The sequence below is a fragment of the Symphalangus syndactylus genome, chromosome 2 (assembly GCF_028878055.3).
Source record: "Symphalangus syndactylus isolate Jambi chromosome 2, NHGRI_mSymSyn1-v2.1_pri, whole genome shotgun sequence".
Taxonomy (NCBI): domain Eukaryota; kingdom Metazoa; phylum Chordata; class Mammalia; order Primates; family Hylobatidae; genus Symphalangus; species Symphalangus syndactylus.
Window position 1 is genome coordinate 137,613,501 of NC_072424.2, and position 21,317 is coordinate 137,634,817.

The 21,317-nt window shown below is 43.0% G+C and overlaps 2 protein-coding genes and 1 non-coding gene across 4 annotated transcripts in view; 1 reads left to right on the forward strand and 2 right to left on the reverse strand.

Moving 5' to 3' along the window:
* Nucleotides 1-129: 129 nt before the first annotated feature.
* ACAT2 (acetyl-CoA acetyltransferase 2) lies at nt 130-17,448 on the forward strand. 2 transcript variants are annotated; one of them, XM_055268834.2, is made up of 9 exons: nt 130-365; nt 1,137-1,271; nt 5,199-5,380; nt 6,709-6,826; nt 13,571-13,714; nt 14,554-14,676; nt 15,715-15,869; nt 16,590-16,700; nt 17,063-17,448. In XM_055268834.2, the coding sequence occupies exons 1-9, from the start codon at nt 311-313 to the stop codon at nt 17,231-17,233; spliced, it is 1,194 nt and encodes a 397-aa protein (XP_055124809.1). In that variant the 5' UTR covers nt 130-310; the 3' UTR covers nt 17,234-17,448. The 2 variants fall into 2 exon arrangements, with proteins under 2 accessions (XP_055124809.1, XP_055124799.1); XM_055268824.2 differs by lacking the exon at nt 130-365 and adding an exon at nt 699-996.
* Nucleotides 17,350-21,317, reverse strand: part of TCP1 (t-complex 1) — an 11,497-nt gene continuing 7,529 nt past the window's right edge. Inside the window, exons 8-12 of the mRNA XM_055268740.2 lie at nt 19,346-19,521; nt 18,843-18,966; nt 18,296-18,488; nt 18,030-18,193; nt 17,350-17,658 (exon numbers count right to left, since the gene is read on the reverse strand). Of these exons, the coding sequence (XP_055124715.1) occupies nt 17,442-17,658; nt 18,030-18,193; nt 18,296-18,488; nt 18,843-18,966; nt 19,346-19,521 (874 nt within the window). The 3' untranslated portion in view covers nt 17,350-17,441. The remainder of the gene's footprint in view (nt 17,659-18,029; nt 18,194-18,295; nt 18,489-18,842; nt 18,967-19,345; nt 19,522-21,317) is intronic.
* Nucleotides 18,650-18,781, reverse strand: LOC129478162 (small nucleolar RNA SNORA20). Its single transcript, XR_008656317.1, has one exon. It is a non-coding gene; the product is annotated as a small nucleolar RNA SNORA20 (small nucleolar RNA).

The window sequence follows — 21,317 nt, forward strand, 5'->3', positions numbered from 1 at the left end:
CAAAACTGGGGTGTCCAGAAACACTGGGGTCTTCAGGCGCTCTGTAAATGCGTCCGAGGTCCGCGGTTCTGCCCGCAGCCCCAGACCCCGACCTCACTTCCGCCTTGCGCCCCGCGCCCCGCGCGTCCCCGCCCGCCCCTGCTCCGGCCTTGCGCCTGCGCACAGTGGGATGCGCGGGGAGGTGGTGGGCGGGGGGCGTAGCTATCTCAGGTCCCGCCCGCGGCGCGGCACGTGGGCTGCGAGGAGGAGCTTTGCCTAGTTTGCAGGCAGCGCAGGGTAGACGGCGGCAGGAGAAGCGGTGGTGGGCAAGATGAATGCAGGCTCAGATCCCGTGGTCATCGTCTCGGCGGCGCGGACCATCATAGGTGAGTGGCCGGCGGGCCCCGCGCAGAGTCCGAGGCGCCTGCTGCTTCGGCAGGAGCGCCGAGGGCCGGACTTGTGTAGGAGAGGGGCGTATGTGGAGGAAGCCGGTCAGGCCAAGCCATGGGGACCTGCGGGATCCCTGGAACCCCGCGCCTCCCGCGTTCCCTGACCTGGCGCTACAGTCCCACCCCCTCTTCCGATGTGCGCACTCCGTCCCTCGTGCTCAGATTGGCTCCCGGGATAGAGCCATCGCGTGGCCCGCCTCTTCCATTGGTTGGCTTAGGGAGGCGTTCTCCTCCGGGGTCCCTGATTGGCCGGCTCCGGGAGGCGCCATCAGTAATGCCTGCGGCAGGGACGGAACTGCTGGGTGGTCTGAGCCCGGCTTTGGGCTGGGCTCGGGCTGTCACACAATGGCTGGAAGTCGTGACTTCGTCTCCTTCGTGCCGCATGGTTTTCAACGCCCTTGACCCGCCGGTTCCTTTTGTTTGGGAAGCATGGGGCCGCATCCAGTCCTTCGGATTTGGGGAAATAGAAAGGCTACAGCGGCGTCCCTAGGCCGTTCTGGAAGTCGCCTGTCCGGCCCTTGGCCGCTGCGAGTCGCACCCACCTTGACCTTTACTCAGACCAGCAGGTGTAGGAACGTGTGGGAGGAGAGGGCACTGCCTCCTCGCGGTGGTCTTGCCGAACAGGGTCATGAGGCCCCACTGCTCGTGGGTGGTTTCTGCATTACCCGCAGGCTTGTGATGTCCACGCTCTCCGCCTTTCTATTGTAGGTTCCTTCAATGGTGCCTTAGCTGCTGTTCCTGTCCAGGACCTGGGCTCCACTGTCATAAAAGAAGTCTTGAAGAGGGCCACGGTGGCTCCGGAAGATGTGTCTGAGGTCATCTTTGGACATGTTTTGGCAGCAGGTAACTCTCAGTGATTCCAGGAGAAGTCAGGCTTATTAGAAACAGCCCATAAACACACACACACACACACACACACACTCACACACTCTCTTACTCAAGTTCTTGCCTCCATGCTTTTGCTCAGAGTTCCCTCTGTTAAGATTCCTCCTGTGGCCCCCTTCTTCCAGCCCTGTCAGTAGCTTCTATCCAGCTTGAGACTCAGCTTCTTGGCCAGGCAGGGTGGCTCCTGCCTGTAATTCCAGCACTTTGGGAGGCAGAGGAGGAAATATCACTTGAGGCCAGAAGTTTGAGACTAGCCTGGGCAACAAAGCAAGACCCCGTCTCTACAAAAAATAAAATAGCCAGGTATGATGGCCTGTGCCTCCCAGCTACTGGAGAGGCTGAGGTGGGAGGATCACTTGAGCCCAGGAGTTTGAGGCTGCAGTGATTGTGTCACTGCACTCCATCCTGGGTGACAGAGTGAGACCCTTTCTCTAAACAAACAAAAAGACTTAGCTTCATTAATATGCTTTTTGTGAATGAACTTAGACCACTGACCTACACTGCTTTTTCATTCTTTTGTTTTTTTTTTTTTTTTTTTTTTGAGGCAGAGTCTCGCTCTGTCGCCCAGGCTGGAGATGATCTCGGCTCACTGCAAGCTCCGCCTCCCAGGTTCACGCCATTCTCCTGCCTCAGCCTCCCGAGTAGCTGGGACTACAGGCAGCCCACTGCCTTTTCATTCTTAAGAAGCAGGGCCAGCCGGGCGCGGTGGCTCACGCCTGTAATCCCAGCACTTTGGGAGGCCGAGGTGGGCGGATCATGAGGTCAGGAGATCAAGACCATCCCGGCTGACTCGGTGAAACTCCATCTCTACTGAAAATACAAAAAATTAGCCGGGCGTGGTGGCGTGCGCCTATATTCCCAGCTACTTGGGAGGCTGAGACCGGAGAATGACGTGAACCCGGGAGGCAGAGCTTGCAGTGAGCTGAGATTGTGCCACCACACTCCATCCAGCCTGGGCGACAGAGTGAGACTCCGTTTCAAAAAATAAAAATAAAAAATAAGAAGCAGGGCCAGCCTGATGCATAGGAAAGTATGCTTGCTCCTCCTTATTACCTCAAAGTGTCATTCATTCAACAAAAATGTATTCAGTTCCTCCTATGTGCCCCAGACTGTGCTTAGTGGTGGGAGTATGGCTCTAACAATACAGGTAAGTTCCCTGCCCTCTTAGGGCTCAGTTCTGAGCTTGGAAAATAGGTGCCACATCATGCCCCTTGCAAATGGGGCATATCACTCCCTAGAAGAATATAGCTGAGTCCTGAGAGTGCCCCCATCTTCTGATTCTTTGGGTTTGAACACTCGTAATTAATTAATTTGTTATTATTATTATTATTTAAAGAGACAGGGTCTTACTCTGTCATCCAGGCTGGAATGCAGTGGTGTAATCAATCATAGCCCACTATAACCTCAAACTCCTGGGCTCCATGGTATCCTCCCACCTCAGCCTCTGGAGTAGCTGGGATTACAGGAGCAGGCCACCACACCTGGCCAATTTTTAAAATTTTTTTGTAGAAGTGGAGTCTGTCTGTTGCCTAGGCGTGAGTGCAGTGGCTGTTCACAGGCACAGTGATGGTGCACCATGGCCTTGAACTTCTGAGCTAGCTGAGACTACCGGTGCATGTCTACTAAGTTTAAGGCTTTTAAAGCACTGTGCTAAATGCTTTCCTTTCATTACCTCATTTAATCTTCCCCACAAGTCTGTTATATCCTATTATCTTCATTTTACAAATGAATAAATGAGTGTTATGACTTACCAGGGTCACAGTTTGAAGTGGAGCTAGCACTTGAACTTAGATCTGTCCTATTCCTTAAGCCAGATAACCTTCTACAATCATGTAACGAATGTTTATTGAGCACCTACTTTGTGCCAGGCACTATTTTAGCAGCTGGAGATAAGCAATGTTCAGATCAGATAGAAATTCTCGTTCTCATGAAGCTCATAGTATGCTAAATGCTAGTATTATTAATTATGTTAGCACCTCATTTCTTTCTTTTTCTTTTTTTTTTTTTTTTTTTTGAGATGGAGTCCCACTCTTGCCCAGGCTGGAGTGCAGTGACGCAGTCTTGGCTCACTGCAACCTCTGCCTACCGGGTTCCTGTGATTCTCCTGCCTCAGCCTCCCAAGTAACTGGGATTACAGGTGCCTGCCACTGTGCCCAGCTAATTTTTGTATTTTTAGTAGAGATAGGGTTTCAACATGTTGGCCAGGCTGGTCTCGAACCTCTGACCTCAAGTTATCCACCCGCTTCGGCCTCCCAAAGTGCTGGGATTACAGCCGTGAGCTGCTATGCCCAGCCCTGTACCTCATTTCTTCTTTTTTTTTTTTGAGATGGAGTCTCACTCTGTCGCCCAGGCTGGTGGAGTGCAGCTGTACGATCTCGGCTCACTGCAACCTCTGTCTCTCAGGTTCAAGCGATTCTCCTGCCTCAGCCTCCTGAGTAGCTGGGATTACAGGCATGCACCACTATGCCCAGCTAATTTTTGTATTTTTAGTAGAGAGGGGGGTTTCACCATGTTGGCCAGGCTGGTCTCGAACTCCTGACCTCAAGTAATGCGCCCCCCCTTGGCCTCCCAAAGTGCTGGAATTACAGACGTTAGCCGCTGCTCCCAGCCTGAGGCACCGCGCCGGGCCTGTCTTTTTAATATGTGTATGATCCTGCATATGTTTTCAGTCTCAAGTAACCCTACCCGTTTTTAGTTTCCAGCCTAATCCCAGATTGATAACATTGTGATGAATATGATCTCTAAGTTTTTGTCAATGACTTATTTGCTAGTTCTTCCCCACAAACTCACCAAGGAAGAGTGGTAGGTATGAATATATCTGAAACTTGGAATAGAGTAACCACTGTATAAACATTTACCGTTGACTCTGATAACAGACAGTGACAATTGAGAATATTTGAAACTTTTAACTCTATTCTCTTCTGTGCTACTTTAACTAAATTATGTATTTCTTCCCAACTAAAGGAAGTCCCATAGTTGAATTATGAAAAGGTATTTGTGTTTCAGCACTCAGAATGAGAAAAAAAGGTATTTGTGAATTCTGAGTTTGTATATATTTTGTTATATAACCATTTAAGCATAGTCTAATGAATACTAAGCAAGAACAGAACTGCTTATTATCAAAGGTTTTCCTTTTTAAGTAACCCCTTTTCTTCTCAAGTATCTTAAGCCATGATCTTGGGAGCAAATGGCCCTAGTTAGAAACACTGATAATGCCTAGGTTATATCCTGTGTTTATTGGACATAGGTTTGATAATGCTTATTTAAGCCTCCCCGCCCCGCCTTTTTTTTTTTTTTTTGAGACGGAGTTTCGCTCTTGTTGCCCAGGCTGGAGTGTAATGGCCTGATCTCAGCTCACCACAACCTCCGCTTCCCGGGTTCAAGCAATTCTCCTGCCTCAGCTTCCCGAGTAACTAGGATTACGTTCATGCACCACCACGCCCAGCTAATTTTGTATTTTTAGTAGAGACGGAGTTTCTCCATGTTGGTCAGGCTGGTCTCAAACTCCCTACCTCAGGTGATCTGCCCTCCTTGACCTCCCAAAGTGCTGGGATTACAGGCATGAGCCACCGCGCCCAGCTATTTAAGCCATATCAAAAGATGAGGATGACACTCCTTTCTTAAGGTATTAATGACTTCTTTATGGAGGAGAAAGCTTATGTCTATGAAATACCTATGGAGCAGCATAAGGCAGTATATATTCAAGGGCTAGACTGTGACAGGTGGAGAGTGTATACAGGCCTTTTTGACTCCAGTGGGCACTTACCTGACCTGTAGGCTTTCAGAAGTGGCAGGTAACCCAACTGGCAATTTTACACACACTTTCACTGTGACCTTTTGTCTTTCTCCTTGATTGCTAAGAGTCCTCTGTGTTCCTCTTTCTAGGCTGTGGGCAGAATCCTGTTAGACAAGCCAGTGTGGGTGCAGGAATTCCCTACCCTGTTCCAGCATGGAGCTGCCAGATGATCTGTGGGTCAGGCCTAAAAGCTGTGTGCCTTGCAGCCCAGTCAATAGGGATAGGAGACTCCAGCATTGTGGTTGCAGGAGGCATGGAAAATATGAGCAAGGTAAGGCCTCTCTGATGAGATGGCTTTCACTGACCACACACCGAGAAACTCATCTCTATGCCAGAACAGAGTAAACTGATGCATAGCAGAGCTGGAACCAAACAGTGAACAAATAAACAGAAATGACAACCTTGTTCCCTACTTGAATGTGAATTATTCTTCAGTTTGGGTGGGAAATCCAGGTTGATAAAAAGTTTATCAACCAGTGTGATTGGAACCGAATATACTTTTTCTAAACTATTAATGAAGTGTGTAATATTTTCTGAATTACATTCATAATATTAGTTGCTTGATGTCCTTGGTTTTAAATTTCTTTCCCATTGTGAGTAAAAGGCAAAAGACAGATGTTGCCACTTACCTTCCTGCACATGACAAGGAGATCCTGGGGACCAGACTTTTTTGACCTTTTCAGGGTATAAAACTTGTAAAAGAGGACCACCAAGTGGTGCCCTTCTCCAGTAGGTTTGTCAGGCACGATTTGTTTCACCAAGTTCCATACCTCCAATTGGCATAGCGGTTGAAAGAAAAAGTATATCCCCTGCTTCCTACTGAGGCAGCTCAGGGACCGAGGTGCAGATTCCCTAGATAGCAGCTGATTCAACCCAGCCATTGCTGAGGTTCAGGAGGAGGCAGGCTAAAGGTAGCAAAAATAATCAGTGATTTTGATGGGATGACACTGACATCTGTGTAGTACTTTACCAGGTGCTTTTGAACATGTGTTCACAACAGCCCCATATAGGGTAGATGATATCATTCCCAGTTTACAGGTAAGGAAACTGAAGGCCAGAGCCAGCATTCAAATACAACTCTTCCGACTCTAAGTCCAGTCAATGACTCTTTCCATTCTAATATACCTGCTGTTGAGTTGGTGAGAGTTAAGACTGGCCGCTACTCAGAAATCCCTCCCGATCATTTAGTTAGCCTGATTATTCTCACTGTAGACATTATGTCATCCATTAAAATAGGTAACACATTGTTAGCTTTACTTAAGCCCTTAGAAGATTTCTTCATTTAACAGATAATTAATCGCCTCGATGGAAAGAATAAATCGGATTCTTAAGGAAACAGGACACAGAATGGGGGTAGGTTTGAGGGAGAATTGAAAATGGGTAGGTAGGAGAGTAATGGTTCCCAACAATAGGAAAGATGAAGTCTGCTAATTCCAGGGGTGTTTAGACCCTGGCCTGGCTGAGGACCTGGAGCTGGGGAGAAGGGCTGCAAAGGGGCCTAGATGAAGACTTAGGAAATACTAGATAGTTTTGAGTTGTATTCTGGGGAGAAGACTAATTACAACTAAGCCTAAATCCATTTTTATTTTTTACTTCTAGGCTCCTCACTTGGCTTACTTGAGAACAGGAGTAAAGATAGGTGAGATGCCACTGACTGACAGTATACTCTGTGATGGTCTTACAGATGCATTTCACAACTGTCATATGGGTATTACAGGTAAGGCAGACATAGCTGAAACTGTATTAGCTTTAAAAAGGTTAAAAAGACCATATAGTAATCTGCTTCTTAGGTGCTTTCGTCCTTATGGCCAGAGACTGTCTTAAGGATTTTTGTATCTCTTCTTTGATTAACTGAAGTGAAGTAAGTATTCTCTTCTTCGTGAACCCTTGATTATCAGAGAATGTTGGAAGTGGGAAGTACGTCAGAGTTCTTCTGGATCAACCCCTCATTATACCAAATGAAGAAACAGGGCCCACAAATAGTGCTTGTGTGGCAGAGGTAGTAACAGAGATAAACCAGTTTTTTTGGTACCTAACTGTATTTTTTGTACTACACAATTGGGTTATTGGTCATTCATGTTGAGGGGTCCTGTGGTCTAGGTTTAATGGCAAAGCAACTGGGAAATCAAAATAACTCTTGTCTTTAGTATACATGTAAAACTTAGGAAACAGAGTAGACATTTTAGAGTTAAAGAATCAAACGCTGAGATGTTAAGCACCTTGCTCAAATGCATGCAGCAATGGCTCTGGTTCTGTGTAACATACAAATATGTGAAAAAGGTAATGGGGAAAAGTACAAGATTCTAAGAGGAAACTGTGTGCATGAATGCTAGGAAGGAAGGAAGGGCTTAGGGATATGGGAAGCAATGAGAAGCTCAAGGCATCTTGACCACTTCTCGACTTAGAGCCCCAACAGAGAAGGCTATAAGAACACAGGCAGACCATGGAAGACACTGTGTGACCAACTGCCTCAACCATAACTACAAGTGGTCATTAAAAATTCAGATCCCGAGCGCTTTCCAAGGTGTACTGTGGATTGAATTGTACTCTTCCAGCCTCCAGAACTGTAAGAAAATAAATTGCTCTTCTTTAGAAAAAAAGAAAAAAGCCTCAGGTCATGATGGAGTAATTGACAAAGATTAGACTTCCTACTATAAACAAGCATAAAACTTGTGAAAATATATAAAGCCACTGTTTTATATATGTCAGGTTTTGACTAATACTCATGTAAGACTGAGGTCCTTGAGAGAAGGGAAAACCCAACTGTCACTGTCTCTACCTGGGGCACTTCCCAAACTGTGTTATGGAGAGGCAGAGCCTAAGCTGGAAACAGTGGTCTCAGTGATCTGAAGAAGCAGAGAATTTGGGGCTTCTGAGATGGCTGGAGTTTGTGGGGCAGAATAAGGGGGAGAAGAAAAAAAGAGCCCCACAAATCTGCAAAAGGGTCCCCTTAAGTCTTTGATCAAATACTAAGCTTGTAGATAATAGCTTACAAGGCCTAGTAGAAAGGAGCTGCAAGGGAGAGGTGAACCGGAGATTTTATATATTACTAGGAGATAAAAGTTCTGGACAAGCGAGTGGAAACCTTACTGAACCCCTTAGACACTCCATTGACATCTCAGAAAGACCACAGTTTAGGGGTAGGGCCAAAGCCACAGAGTAAAAGCTACTCTAGACCCAAACTAATAAGCTTAAAAACAAGCCTCAAAAGGATCAAGGTGATTTGCCAGTATTTTGACGGCTTGTGGAAACAAAACTCAATATATTCTCTACAGATAATAAAATCCATATGTCCAACTATGTAGCAACTATAATGTGCAGCATGCAATAAGAACTTTCTAGGTACACAAAGAATTAGGAAAATATAGCTTACAACCAGGGTGGAAAAAAAAACCACAACAGTCAACAGACCCTGCAATACTAGAATTATCAGACAAGGATCTTAAAGGCTCTACTTTACAGATGTTTAAAGATACAAAGGAAAATATAATCTTCATGGAGGAGTAGATGTGGACATCTCAGGAGTAAAAGGAAAAAATACAAACAAGAACCAAATAGAAATTCTAGAACTTGCAAAATACACAATCTGAAATTAAGAATTCACTGGGATGGGACTGGGCATGGTGGCTCACACCTGTAATCCCAGCACCTTGGGAGGCTGAGGCGGGAGGATTGCTTGAGGCTGGGAGTTTGAGACTAGGCTGAGCAACACAGTTAGACTTCATCTCTAAAAAAAAGAAAAAAAAATTCTGAATGGCCTTAACAGCATCTTGGAGACAGAAGAAAAAGAGTCAGGAAATTTGAAGATAGATCATATACACAACCTGAAGAACACAGAGAAAAATAATGGAGAATAAATGAACAGGCCAGGCACGGTAGCTCACACCTGTAATCCCAGCACTTTGGGAGGCCAAGTCGGGTAGATCATCTGAGGTCAGGAGTTCAAGACCAGCCTGGCCAAGGTGGTGAAACCCTGTCTCTACTAAAAATACAAAAATTAGCTGGATGTGGTGGCCCGTGCCTGTAATCCCAACTACTTGGGAGGCTGAGGCAGAAGAATAGCTTGAACCCAGGAGGTGGAGGTTGCAGCAAGCTAAGATTGCACCATTGTGCTCCAGCCTGGGTGACAAGCAAAACTCTGTCTCAAAAAATTAAATTAAATTAAATTAAATTAAAAAATAGGCCAGGTGCGGTGGCTCACGCCTGTAATCCCAGCGCTTTGGGAGGCCAATGCAGGCAGATCATCTGAGGTTGGGAGTTCGAGACCCACCTGACCAACATGGAGAAACTCCGTCTCTACTAAAAATACAAAATTAGCCAGGCTGGTGGCGCATGCCTGTAATCCCAGCTACTCGGGAGGCTGAGGCAGGAGAATCGCTTGAACCTGGGAGGCGGAGGTTGCGTTGAGCTGAGATCATGCCATTGCACTCCAGCCTGGGCAACAAGAGTGAAACTCCGTCTCCAAAAAATAAAATATAAATGAACAGAGCCTTGGTGGTCTGCAGGACAAAATGAATAGGACTAGCATGCATGGAATAGGAATCTCATACATAAGGAAGAGAGAGAATGGGGCAGAAAAAAACTGAAGAAAATTTCCAAATTTGGTGTGAAAAGAAGTTCAAAGACCAAGATGGACAAGGGAAAAATTGCACCTTAGCAAATTGTAGAAAAAAGTTAAAAAAAGATCATGCCACTGCACTCCAGTCTGGGCAACAGAGTGAGACTCTGTCTCAAAAAAAAAAAAAAAAAAAATACAAGACTGAAAGTGAAGAGCGATTTTTAGATGAAGGAAAATGAATTGCCTGTACACCTACACTATAAGAAATACTAAAGGAGCCAGGCATGGTGGTATGTGCCTGTAGTCCCACCTACTCAAGAACTGAGGCAGGAGATTGCTTGAGTCCAAGAGTTTGAGTCTAGCCTGGGCAACGCTATCATAGTCTACTATGATTGCACCTGTGAGTATCTACTGCATTCCAGTCTGGGTAACATAGTGACACAACAACAACAACAACAACAACAAAAGAATAGCTTCTGGCCGGGCACGGTGTCTCATGCCTGTAATCCTAACACTTTGGGAGGTCGAGGCGGGCAGATCATGAGGTCAGGAGATCGAGACCATCCTGGCTAACACGGTGAAACCCCGTCTCTACTAAAACTACAAAAAATTAGCCAGGTGTGGCGGCGGGCACCTGTAGTCCCAGCTACTCTGAAGGCCAAGGCAGGAGACTTGCTTGAACCTGGGAGGCGGAGGTTGCAGTAAGCTGAGATATTGCACCATTGCACTCCAGCCTGGGCAACAAGAATGAAACTCCATCTCTAAATAAATAAGTAAATAGATAAATAGTGTAAATAAATACTGTATGAAATGCAAAGCACTCAGAATAGCCAAAACAATTTTGAAGTTAGAAAATAGCACTTACATGCTCTGATTTTAACATTACCTATAAAGCTGTGGTAAACAAGACAATGTGGTTTTGGCATAAGGACAGAGAAAGAGAACAGAGTTCAGAAATAGACCCAGACTTGTGCTCGTTTTCAACAAAGGCATCAATGGAATGAAATGGAGAAATTAAAGTCTTTTCAACAAATGGTGCTGGAACAACAGATTACTCACAGGGAAAGATGAACCTAGATCCCTACCTCACACCCTATATAAAAGCTAATTTGAGATAAATCATGGATTTAAAAATAAAAGCAAAAACTGTAAAGCTTCTAGAAATATATATAAGAGAATAGCTTTTACAGTGTGCAGTGGCAGGTGCCTGTAGTCCCAGCTACTAGGGAGGCTGTGGTGGGAGGATCACTTGAGACCAGCAGTTTGAAGTTGTATAGTATACTATGGTTGATTTTGCCTGTTAGTAGCTGCTGCATTCCAGCCTGGTCAACATAGTGAGACATCATCCAAAAAAAAAAAAAAAGAAAAACAGCTTGGTAAGTAAAGATAAGACAGAAAGCAAAGCAATAACTTTTTTTTTTCTTTTTTTTTTTTTGTGGAGACGGGTCTCACTCTGTCACCCAGATTGGAGTGCAGTGGCTCAATCTTGGCTCACTGCAATCCCCACCTCAGCCTCCTGAGTAGCTGGGACCACAGGTACGCACCACCATGCCTGGCTAATTTTTTGTATTTTTTGTACAAATGGGGTTTCACCATGTTGCCCAGGCTGGCCTCAAACTCCTGAGCTCAAGGGATCCTCCCACCTCAGCCTCCCAAAGTGCTGGGATTACAGGTGTGACCCACCGAACCTGGCCAATTCTCACATTTGTAGAAGAGAGTTACAAATACGGAAAGGGAGAAGAATGTAGCTTGTGGTGTTAGGTTGCATTTTGAAGAACTCAAAATGCAGTATGAACTCAAGGTGTTACCATGAGTGTGTGTGTATATGTAAAATTATAAATAATACATATGAGGCCGGGCGCGGTGGCTCAAGCCTGTAATCCCAGCACTTTGGGAGGCCGAGGCGGGCAGATCACGAGGTCAGGTGAAACCCCGTCTCTACTAAAAATACAAAAAATACAAAAAATTAGCCGGGCGTGTTGGCGGGCACTTGTAGTCCCAGCTACTCGGGAGGCTGAGGCAGGAGAATGGCGTGAACCCGGGAGGCGGAGCTTGCAGTGAGCAGAGATCGCGCCACTGCACTCCAGCCTGGTGGACAGAGCAAGACTCCGTCTCAAAAATAAATAAATAAATAAATAAATAAATACATACATACATAAATAATACATATGGAAGTTTCTACTGAACAGACCTAGAAACAATGACAAACCAGTAACAACAAGCAGTCCTGACACCCAGATCTTCTAAATACATTTATCCACTAAAAGGAACTAAGGTTGTTTGGAGAAATGGCCCTTTTCAACGCTAGGGAAGAAATGCTAAAAAATTAAGGACATACTCGGGGACATGTCGAAAGTACACAGGAGGCAGCCTACGGGGCTTCCACTTTCCTGTAGTGGAATTTTGAACAATTTGAGCATCAAAGTCAGTAATGATAGTAATGGGTTATAACTGCCCAAATTTTGAACAATTTCAGCATCAAAGTAAGTAATGATAGTAATGAGTTATAACTTAATAAAATGAAAATGTATGAGTCCATCCTGATACAAATAACTGAATACATGGGAGAAAAGGAAAAGCTTTTCTTTATGGTAAAATGCCAATTAATACCTTACCAATAGAAAGAATGTTGGAGTTAGAAAGTCATGAATGAATGCTAAAACTAGTGGGTGAAAATATGATGGGGAAGATATTTTGATAATCTAAAAAGAACCTCTGATAAATTATTACTTATAAATGAAAAAATGGTACCTTTAAAAGCTAGAAACCTGGTGAATACCAAACCATTTTAACCAAGTGATCAAAGATAACATCACCTGGGATAAACTGATTGTCATTTGTGTCCTAATAAGACTCGCTGAGAAAAATCATACTATCATTCAGTGGTATACCTGCCTTTTGGCAGAATCTTAATCTAATTCTGAGGAAACATCAGACAAATCAAAATTGATGACACTTAACAAAAGAACTGGCCCATGTTCTTCAAAAATATCAAGCTTAAGAAGCATAGTCTGAAGAACTGTTACAGATAAAAGCAAACTAGAGAGATTGATGGTTGTAGAATGCATGCTGCTTTATTGGCTCCTGGACTGAACAAATAAAGGAGCTAGAAGGACATTACTGGAATAATAGGTGAAATTTGAATGTGGACCAAGGATTATAGTGTCTGATTCATGTTAAATTTCCTGATTTTTGTTTTGTTTTGTGAGACAGGGTCACCCAGGCTGGAGTGCAGAGGCACAATCATGGCTCACTGCAGCCTTGAACTCCTAGGCTTAAGTGATCCTTCTGCCTCAGCCTCCCAAGCAGCTAGGACTACTAGCTACATGGCACACACACCATGCCCGGCTAAATTTATTTTTAATGGAGACAGTCTTGCCGTGCCCAGGCTGGTCTCAAACTCCTGGGCTCAAGTGATCCTCCCACCTCAGCCTCCCAAAATGCTGGGATTACAGGTGTGAGCCACCACACTTGGCCCAATTTCTTGAGTTTTATAACTGTGCTTATGTAAGAAAGTAGCCTTGTTTTGGGGAAGTATACACTGAAATTAAAATTTAAGAGTAAGAAGGCATTGTATCTCCAACTTTCTCTCAAATGGTTTGGTAAGAAAATATTAAAGCAAATGGAGGGAAAATATAAATGGTGACTGGGTGAAGGAAATTTCTGTAAGTTTACAATTATATAGAAAGGGAAGGAGAGAAGTATGACTCCTGAAAGTCACTGCAACATTTCCAAACCAACTGCCAGTGGCAGGCAGGACCACCCCACACAGAGCATTGCACAGGCCACCATGAGCCTGCTAGCATGTGTGGTCAGTCAGTGCTTGGTCAAATGTGGATAACTTGAGCTATCAAATGCCAGTTCATGAAAATGTTAGTTTTTTTGCTGTTTTTCTTTTCCCAGCTGAAAATGTAGCCAAAAAATGGCAAGTGAGTAGAGAAGATCAGGACAAGGTTGCAGTTCTGTCCCAGAACAGGACAGAGAATGCACAGAAAGCTGGCCATTTTGACAAAGAGATTGTACCAGTTTTGGTGTCAACTAGAAAGGGTGAGTATATCATAATGGTTTAATTAAACATCAACCTATTTATAGGTAAGAATAACATCTAAAAGAGTAATATATAGGAATCTTTAGAAATTGTATCTTAGTTATGTTTTTCAGGTTGCAAATATATGCCCTGGATACATGAATGTGGGGAGGGGGTATGCTGGGTTTACAGGACACGGTAACATGGGACCTATGTCAGCACTCAGGCACTCTTTGTTCCAGAGTGTCCATGACCACTGTGCACACACAGCAGATTTCATGAGAAGCTGGAGCACTGGCTCATGGTTGTTAGAAGGCACCAGCTGACCTGTTTCCTGTATAGGCTCAACCTCCTCAGAAGTGGACACCCATTACTTCTTGCTGCTTCTGTGTGATCTCTGTTTCACATTCAAAGGGTGGATCTTTTGGGGTCACTCGCTATTTTCTAATACAGAATGCTCCCCGTCAAGCTCCCTTATTGATAACTGACATCTCTTATGTCCTGCTAGCAGTGCACGATTGGCTTTGAGACTCCCTGATCCACTCACTCGTAACCAGCCAAGTACTATGACCCAAACTATAGCAGAATTTGGCACAAACAGGCCCCTGGTAGCTACTTTCCTCAGGAAGCCCTATGGATTTGGAAAACACAGGTGTCTCATAAGGACATACTCACAAATTGTTTTCATGTACAATAATTCTTGTGTGTACTTTCCTCCTGTTGTAATCAAAGTGGTCACATATTAAAACTTTTCTGCTGAATATGAATCCTCATGTTTAATGTCAGAGAACCCACCATTCCTAGCACACTTACTTCTGTCTCTGGACTAATCTTGAGTAATTGGGTTTCCTTTGTTTAGGTCTTATTGAAGTTAAAACAGATGAGTTTCCTCACCATGGGAGCAACATAGAAACCATATCCAAGCTAAAGCCTTGCTTTCTTACCGATGGAACGGGAACAGTCACCCCAGCCAATGCTTCAGGTTAGATTTTCTGAAGGACATCTGGGGGAATACTATGTTCTATAAGGTCTACCAAGTGAATATTTTTCTCTTTATTTATATACAAAAGTACTATTTTTTGAGACAGGGACTCACTCTGCCAGCCAGGTTGGAGTGCAGCAATATGATCATTGCTCACTCGCAGCCTCAAACTCCTGGGATCAAGTGAGCCCCCTGCCTTAACCTCCCAAGTAGCTGGGGGACTACAGGCATGAGCCACCACACCCAACTCTTATTTATATACAAAATTATTCTTAAAACAGTTTAAGGAAACATGTCATTTCTCTGTATTTGATCACTGACTTAACCTATACTGAAAGAATTAATTTGGTTTCTTGACATCCCAACTAGACATACAAATGAAGAAGTAAATTAGGGAACTTCAGTTTATCTACCTTTGTATTTTTCCAGTACCAGAAACTCCCAATACCTCCTTGTGAGGCCCAGGCTTATTCTTCCATTTCCTGTCAGAGATCTCCCCTCCCCAACTGCTGTAATCTTTTTTTTTCTTTTTTGAGACGGAGCCTTACTCTGTCGCCCAGGCCGGAGTACAGCGGTGCAATCTTGGCTCACTGCAACGTCTGCCTCCCAGGTTCAAGCAATTCTCCTGTCTCAGCCTCCTGAGTGGCTGGGACTACAGGCACACGCCACCACACCAGCTAATTTTTCTATTTTAAGTAGAGATGAGTTTCACCCTATTGGTCAGGCTGGTCTCAAACTCCAGACCTCAGGTGATCCACCCTCCTCCACCTCCCAAAGTGCTGGGATTACAGGCGGGAGCCACCATGCCCAGCCCTGACTACTGTAATCCTACCACTTTCTCTAGTTGGAAAGTTTTGTGGTCAATATATTGCCAAACATAATTTCCATGTATACTGTAAAGTCTGTTGAATTGTAGTAAATGCCTTAGCCAACAGGTTAAAATCAAATTTAACTCATGTCTTCAGGTGGCAAAGAAGCCACAGATATGTAACTGAGGTTAATAAGCACTATAGAAATTAAGTCACTCATATTTTACAGGGATGAATGATGGTGCTGCAGCTGTGGTTCTTATGAAGAAGTCAGAAGCTGATAAACGTGGGCTTACACCTTTAGCACGGATAGTTTCCTGGTCCCAAGTGGGTGTAGAGCCTTCCATTATGGGAATAGGACCAATTCCAGCCATAAAGCAAGCTGTGAGTATAACCTTATTACCTTTTATGAAATTTGTCTTCCTGTTAGCCTTAAATGAGCTTATTCATGTAGTTATCTCTAGTCTTTCACTACCAGAAGAGTAACCAAGAGCATTTATTTCTGTTTTTGAGACAAGGTCTTGCTCTGTTGTCCAGGCTGGAGTTTAGTGGCACCATCATAGCTCACTGCAGCCTCAAAACTCCTAGGCTCAAATATTCCTCCTGCCTCAGCCTCCCAAGTTACCTCGGAACTACAGGTGCACTGCCATGCCTTCTTCATTTCGTAGAGACAAGGTCTGTGTTGCCCAGGCTGGTTTTGAACTCCTGAGTTCAATTGATCCTCTTGCCTTAGGCTCCCCAAGTGTTGAGATTTCAGGTGTGAGCCACTACCCCCAGCCAGTGAGAGCATTTAGATCACATGCTTTTTAGGGGAACTGATTGTTACATTCCCCTTAGGAACACATAACAGATGCTACTGGTTCAAAATTTAAGACAATTTAGAATTTCTAAGGGATCTTTTAGATCACATCCTTAACCTTTTGGATGGAATGGATGTCACTAAGGCAAAAATGTGTGAGAATGTCACTGTATTAACCTAAGAACAAACCAAAGTAGCAGTTATCAGTATCATGCAGCATATTTCATATTTATGTTAACAAAGAATGGTTTAACTTTAGCCTTTCCACCCAAGTTTAACCTCTTTTCTATGTATCTTTCCTCTAGGTTACAAAAGCAGGTTGGTCACTGGAGGATGTTGACATATTTGAAATCAATGAAGCCTTTGCAGCCCTCTCTGTTGCAATAGTTAAAGAACTTGGATTAAACCCAGAGAAGGTAAAGATGCACAAGTAACCCTGAGAGCTTACCAGTGAATTTCACAATCCAATTTTAAGCTAGTATCTTCCAGGTGTTGGCCATGTGGGTAATAGTTAAAGAAATACTAGTTACTAGGACCGAGTTCATTACTTCCCATGGTATTAAAAAAAAAAAAAAAAAAAAGACATTAGCTTACTTGGCATAAAAGGAACGAGGTAAGATAGGCAGGGATGAATTTTCACAAAGGTGTAAATTTATTCCTAAGCAAAAAATGAAAATTTGAGTTTGAAAGGGTAGCATGCTGATACATTAAGAGGAAAAAGAGATTTTAAACTGTGTCCACAGAAGAATAAACAATCTAAATCTTTTCTCCCCCTTAGGTCAACATTGAAGGAGGGGCTATAGCCTTGGGCCACCCTCTTGGAGCATCTGGCTGTCGAATTCTTGTGACCCTGTTACACGCACTGGAGAGAACGGGCGGAAGTCGTGGTGTTGCAGCCCTGTGCATTGGGGGTGGGATGGGAATAGCAATGTGTGTTCAGAGAGGATGAATTGCTTAAACTTTGAACAACTTCAATTTCTTTTTAAACTAATAAAGTACTAGGTTGTAATATGTGAAATCAGAGGACCAAAGTACAGATGGGAGCCATTTCCTACATCACAAAAATCCAAGTTTACAGCTTGTACTTTAATGCGTAATACTCAACTCAAGGTACAAGACAATTGCATTTAACATTGTTATAAATAAAAGACATCAGATCAATCATTAAGGGCTCCAGAGTGAACAGCATCTTCATAACTTCCATGTTTATCATCTTTACTTTCTGGATGTAATTTAATAAGATCATCAATTCGAAGAATGGTAATTGCAGCTTCTGTTGCAAATTTCAAACTCTTAACTTTAACTATGGTTGGTTCAAACACCCCTGCTTGTTTGTTGTCTCGAGGTTTACCATTGCTCAAATCAAGACCAATCCTGCAATTAAGAAAGAACTATTAAATGGCCGCTTACAACTTAATTAGGTGGCCTATTAACTCCAGCATTTCACTCAAGTATTAAGCTTGATTTTTAAGTCAGACTAGAGATCTTGTAGGTAGTCTTTCTACCCAAAGAAGCAGGGAGAGATTAGCAATCAGAATTGTTAACTAAGGCACACCAGTGCTAATAATTAATCATTGTCTCTTGAATTACAGTGACTGAACAACAAATGCTTGCTGTGAAGTTTTTCATGTTAAGTATTTGACAAGTCTGTTACTTATGTTTGCTGACATGTAAATTGACTACTATCCTTTTTAATGCAACCTGTTTTGCAGAGGTTAACAAAAAGCGGGAAATTGTATGCTTACCATTTTAGATTTTTACGTTCTGGGTTAACCTGAGCCTCATTATGAAAAGCTCTTAATTTTGCAACCAGATCTGTGGAGTCCTGGGCAGCATTAACTGCTAGTGTATTGGGAATAACAAGAAGTGATCTTGCAAACTCTGCAATAGCAAGCTGTTCCCGAGATCCCTAGAAAAAGAAGACAATTAGGTGACTTCACAAAAGGGAAAAAAAATTAAGGTCCACAGCTACTGCTCTCAGGCCTCTAAGACAAGAAATAACTGTTCTTACCATGCTGGTTGCATAGTTTTCAAGGTATATGGAAAGGGCTGCTTCTACAGCACCCCCACCGGGAACCACAGATTTTGACTCCAAAACCCTCTTCACTACACAAAGTGCATCATGTAAAGAGCGCTCCATCTCATCACACATGAAATCATTTGCCCCACGTAAGATAATCGATGCAGATGTACGAGCCTTAGTACTGTTCAAAACAAAAGTGAAATTCTTGTAACAGCATTCTTTTTAAATTTTTTTTGCCAAGACCACCAATTTCTCAAAAAAATGGCATTTTAATAAAATACGTCTACATAAAGTTCCCTTAAGTCCTGCTTACACAGGATATTTAGATATACTATACAGAAACAATGTCTAGTCCATGCAGAAGAGATGAAAATGGTTACTTCATCTCAATTTACAGTGGCCCAATGTTATTTTATCCCATGCGTATAACTGCTCATATCACTGTGAGACTACAAGCAGCAAATAAATGGGAAGAAAACCTGCTTTTACTTAACAAAATCGGTATAACTTTACAATTTTAGAAAGTAGCTCTTACTTTTTGATTAAGATCAGCTCATCATCACAAATTCTCTCCTGTACCACTTCTTCTGCCTGTCCCAACATTGCAGCTTCAAAAGTTTCTTCACCTTCCAAATTGGCCAGGGTTGACAAAATAGTTGCTATTAAGAGAGTTACAAAGCATCTGTGAATATTGCTCTTTCATGATTTTAATATCCTTGGACTCAGTAGCATTTGTGATAAAAGTGCTATATTACAAGTTTAGAATTTAGTTAGGCAGCACACAGTAACTCCTTTTATCCTAAGATGGAACTATGTCATTTTAGAAATGAACAAGTTCAGTTCATGAATTTCCAACAAACTTAATCAATTTCTCCAGTTACATGAAAAATGGCTCTATAAATGTGTTGGTAGCACAAAGCATTAAGAGAATATGAATGTTTTCGAAGCTGTTTTCTGTCAATATTCCAATGTAAAAAGACCTTTGATGGGGTCAGGTATAATAAAAGTATTTTATGTGACAGCCAGCACAAGACATACCTCCAGAAGCTTTAGCAATGCGTTTAAGGTCCCTTTTTAAAACTCTTCTAACTGCCATAGCGCCAGCCTCCACAAAATACTTCAGACACATATCATCAATTCCACCAGTGGTTAGAATAACATTGGCACCTGTTGCCAGGATCTTCTGAATTCTCTCCTTGGTGATATCTGATTCTCTGCAAGGTATTTTTGTAACCTGAGTTACCTTCTGTGATTTTTAAAAATAATTTAGCTTTAACTTCCATTAAGTATTTATCACAAGATAATCATAGATCAAATTGTATTAACCTTTGTTATCTCTGACCAGAATTTAAATTAGTCCAATTCATGGAAAATTTGAAGGAATTAAAAATTACCACTTAGCTCTCCCCAACCCAAATTTGAATTACCAATTGAGAACTATGGTTAAACAGGGAACACAGGTCCTGCCTTCAAGGATCTAGTGGGGAGAGGGATTACTAATCACATTCCAGGGCAAGTGTCACTAAAGTGGTATGCAGAGATTACAAGCACATAAAAGACATAAATTTAGCCTAGGAGGTGAACAATAAAGAGAAGTCCAGGCCAAGCGCAGTGGCTCATGCCTGTAACCCCAGCACTGTGGGAGGCTGAGGCGGGCAGATCACCTGAGGTCAGGAGTTCGAGACCAGCCTGGCCAACACGGTGAAACCGTCTCTACTAAAAATACAAAAAATTAGTCGGGCCTGATGATGGGCACCTGTAATCCCAGATACTCAGGAGACTGAGGAGGGGGACCACTTAAACCCGGGAGACGGAGGTCGCAGTGAGCTGAGATCGCGCCATTGCACTCCAGCCTGGGCAATAAGACCAACTCTGTCTCACAAACGAAAAAAAAAAAAAAAACAGGAGTCCAGAGTTGAAAGCACAAAAGGTAGAACCAGAAAAGTGAAAAACCTTGCAGGATACACCAAACAGTCTAGATACTAAGAAGCTTAATATCTTTAAGCAAGACTAGTATATTATCTGCGTTTTCAAAAGGATTCCCTGATATCAATGTGGAAATTGCACTGAATAGCTGAAGACAAGATAGTAACGTGAGATATAAGCTGAAAGACAACCTAAACAGAAAAGTCAAATTTTATGGCTTGGGTGAGTCCTGGAGTAAAATAAATAGCAACAGTTTTGGGGGCAGGATGGGAAATCAGAGTTCAGTTTAGGACAAGATTAAGTTTGAAGTCTCTGTTGTTACTCAGGTGAAGCTCCCAGGAGGTAGTCACTTACATCATGGAAACCACAAACTATGGGAGATACAGATTTGAAGAGTCAATATAAGTGAAGCCATGTGAATAGATCATTCGAAGAATTTTTAAAGTAAAATGAATTACAGATCAACCTCAAAAGCAGCTTGTCTACTGAACAAGTACTGTGTGCTACACAGTTATATAAACTCATGGTAAAAACTGTAGTAAGCCGCAGGAAGACAAAATACAGGAAGTTACAACAGAATAAAATTTAGATTGAAGAAGAAAGAAAAGCTTGTCTAAGAGACTACTAGCTTGGGTGTGTTTCTACAACAGTCTAGGCAAGAAAACGAAAAGTAGGTAAATTTAATTTGGAGGTAGAAATCAAGCGGTCTTGGCGACAGATTAGGAGAAAAGGTGTTGGTAAAAAGGAGTTAAGGACATTTCCTAGTTTTCTGCCTGTATGGAGGAGTCCCCATCACTAAAATGGTCAAAAGCAAATTTGCGGTATTATCACAAGTTCAGTTTTAGACATGTTCACTTTGAGATGCTTGAAAAGCATTCTATTAGATAGAGGTATGTGTGTTTGGAGCTCAGAGAAACAGCTGAAAGAGTCTCTGGCATGGAGAGATAATACATGAAGTCATGGGAACAAACGGGCTATCCTGGAGAGTATTATGAGATGGTCCAGACAAAGCAGCATCACAAAGCCTTCCATCCCCGAAAGCATTTCAAGAAGGACATAATCAAAGGGTTGCTAAAGGTCAAGT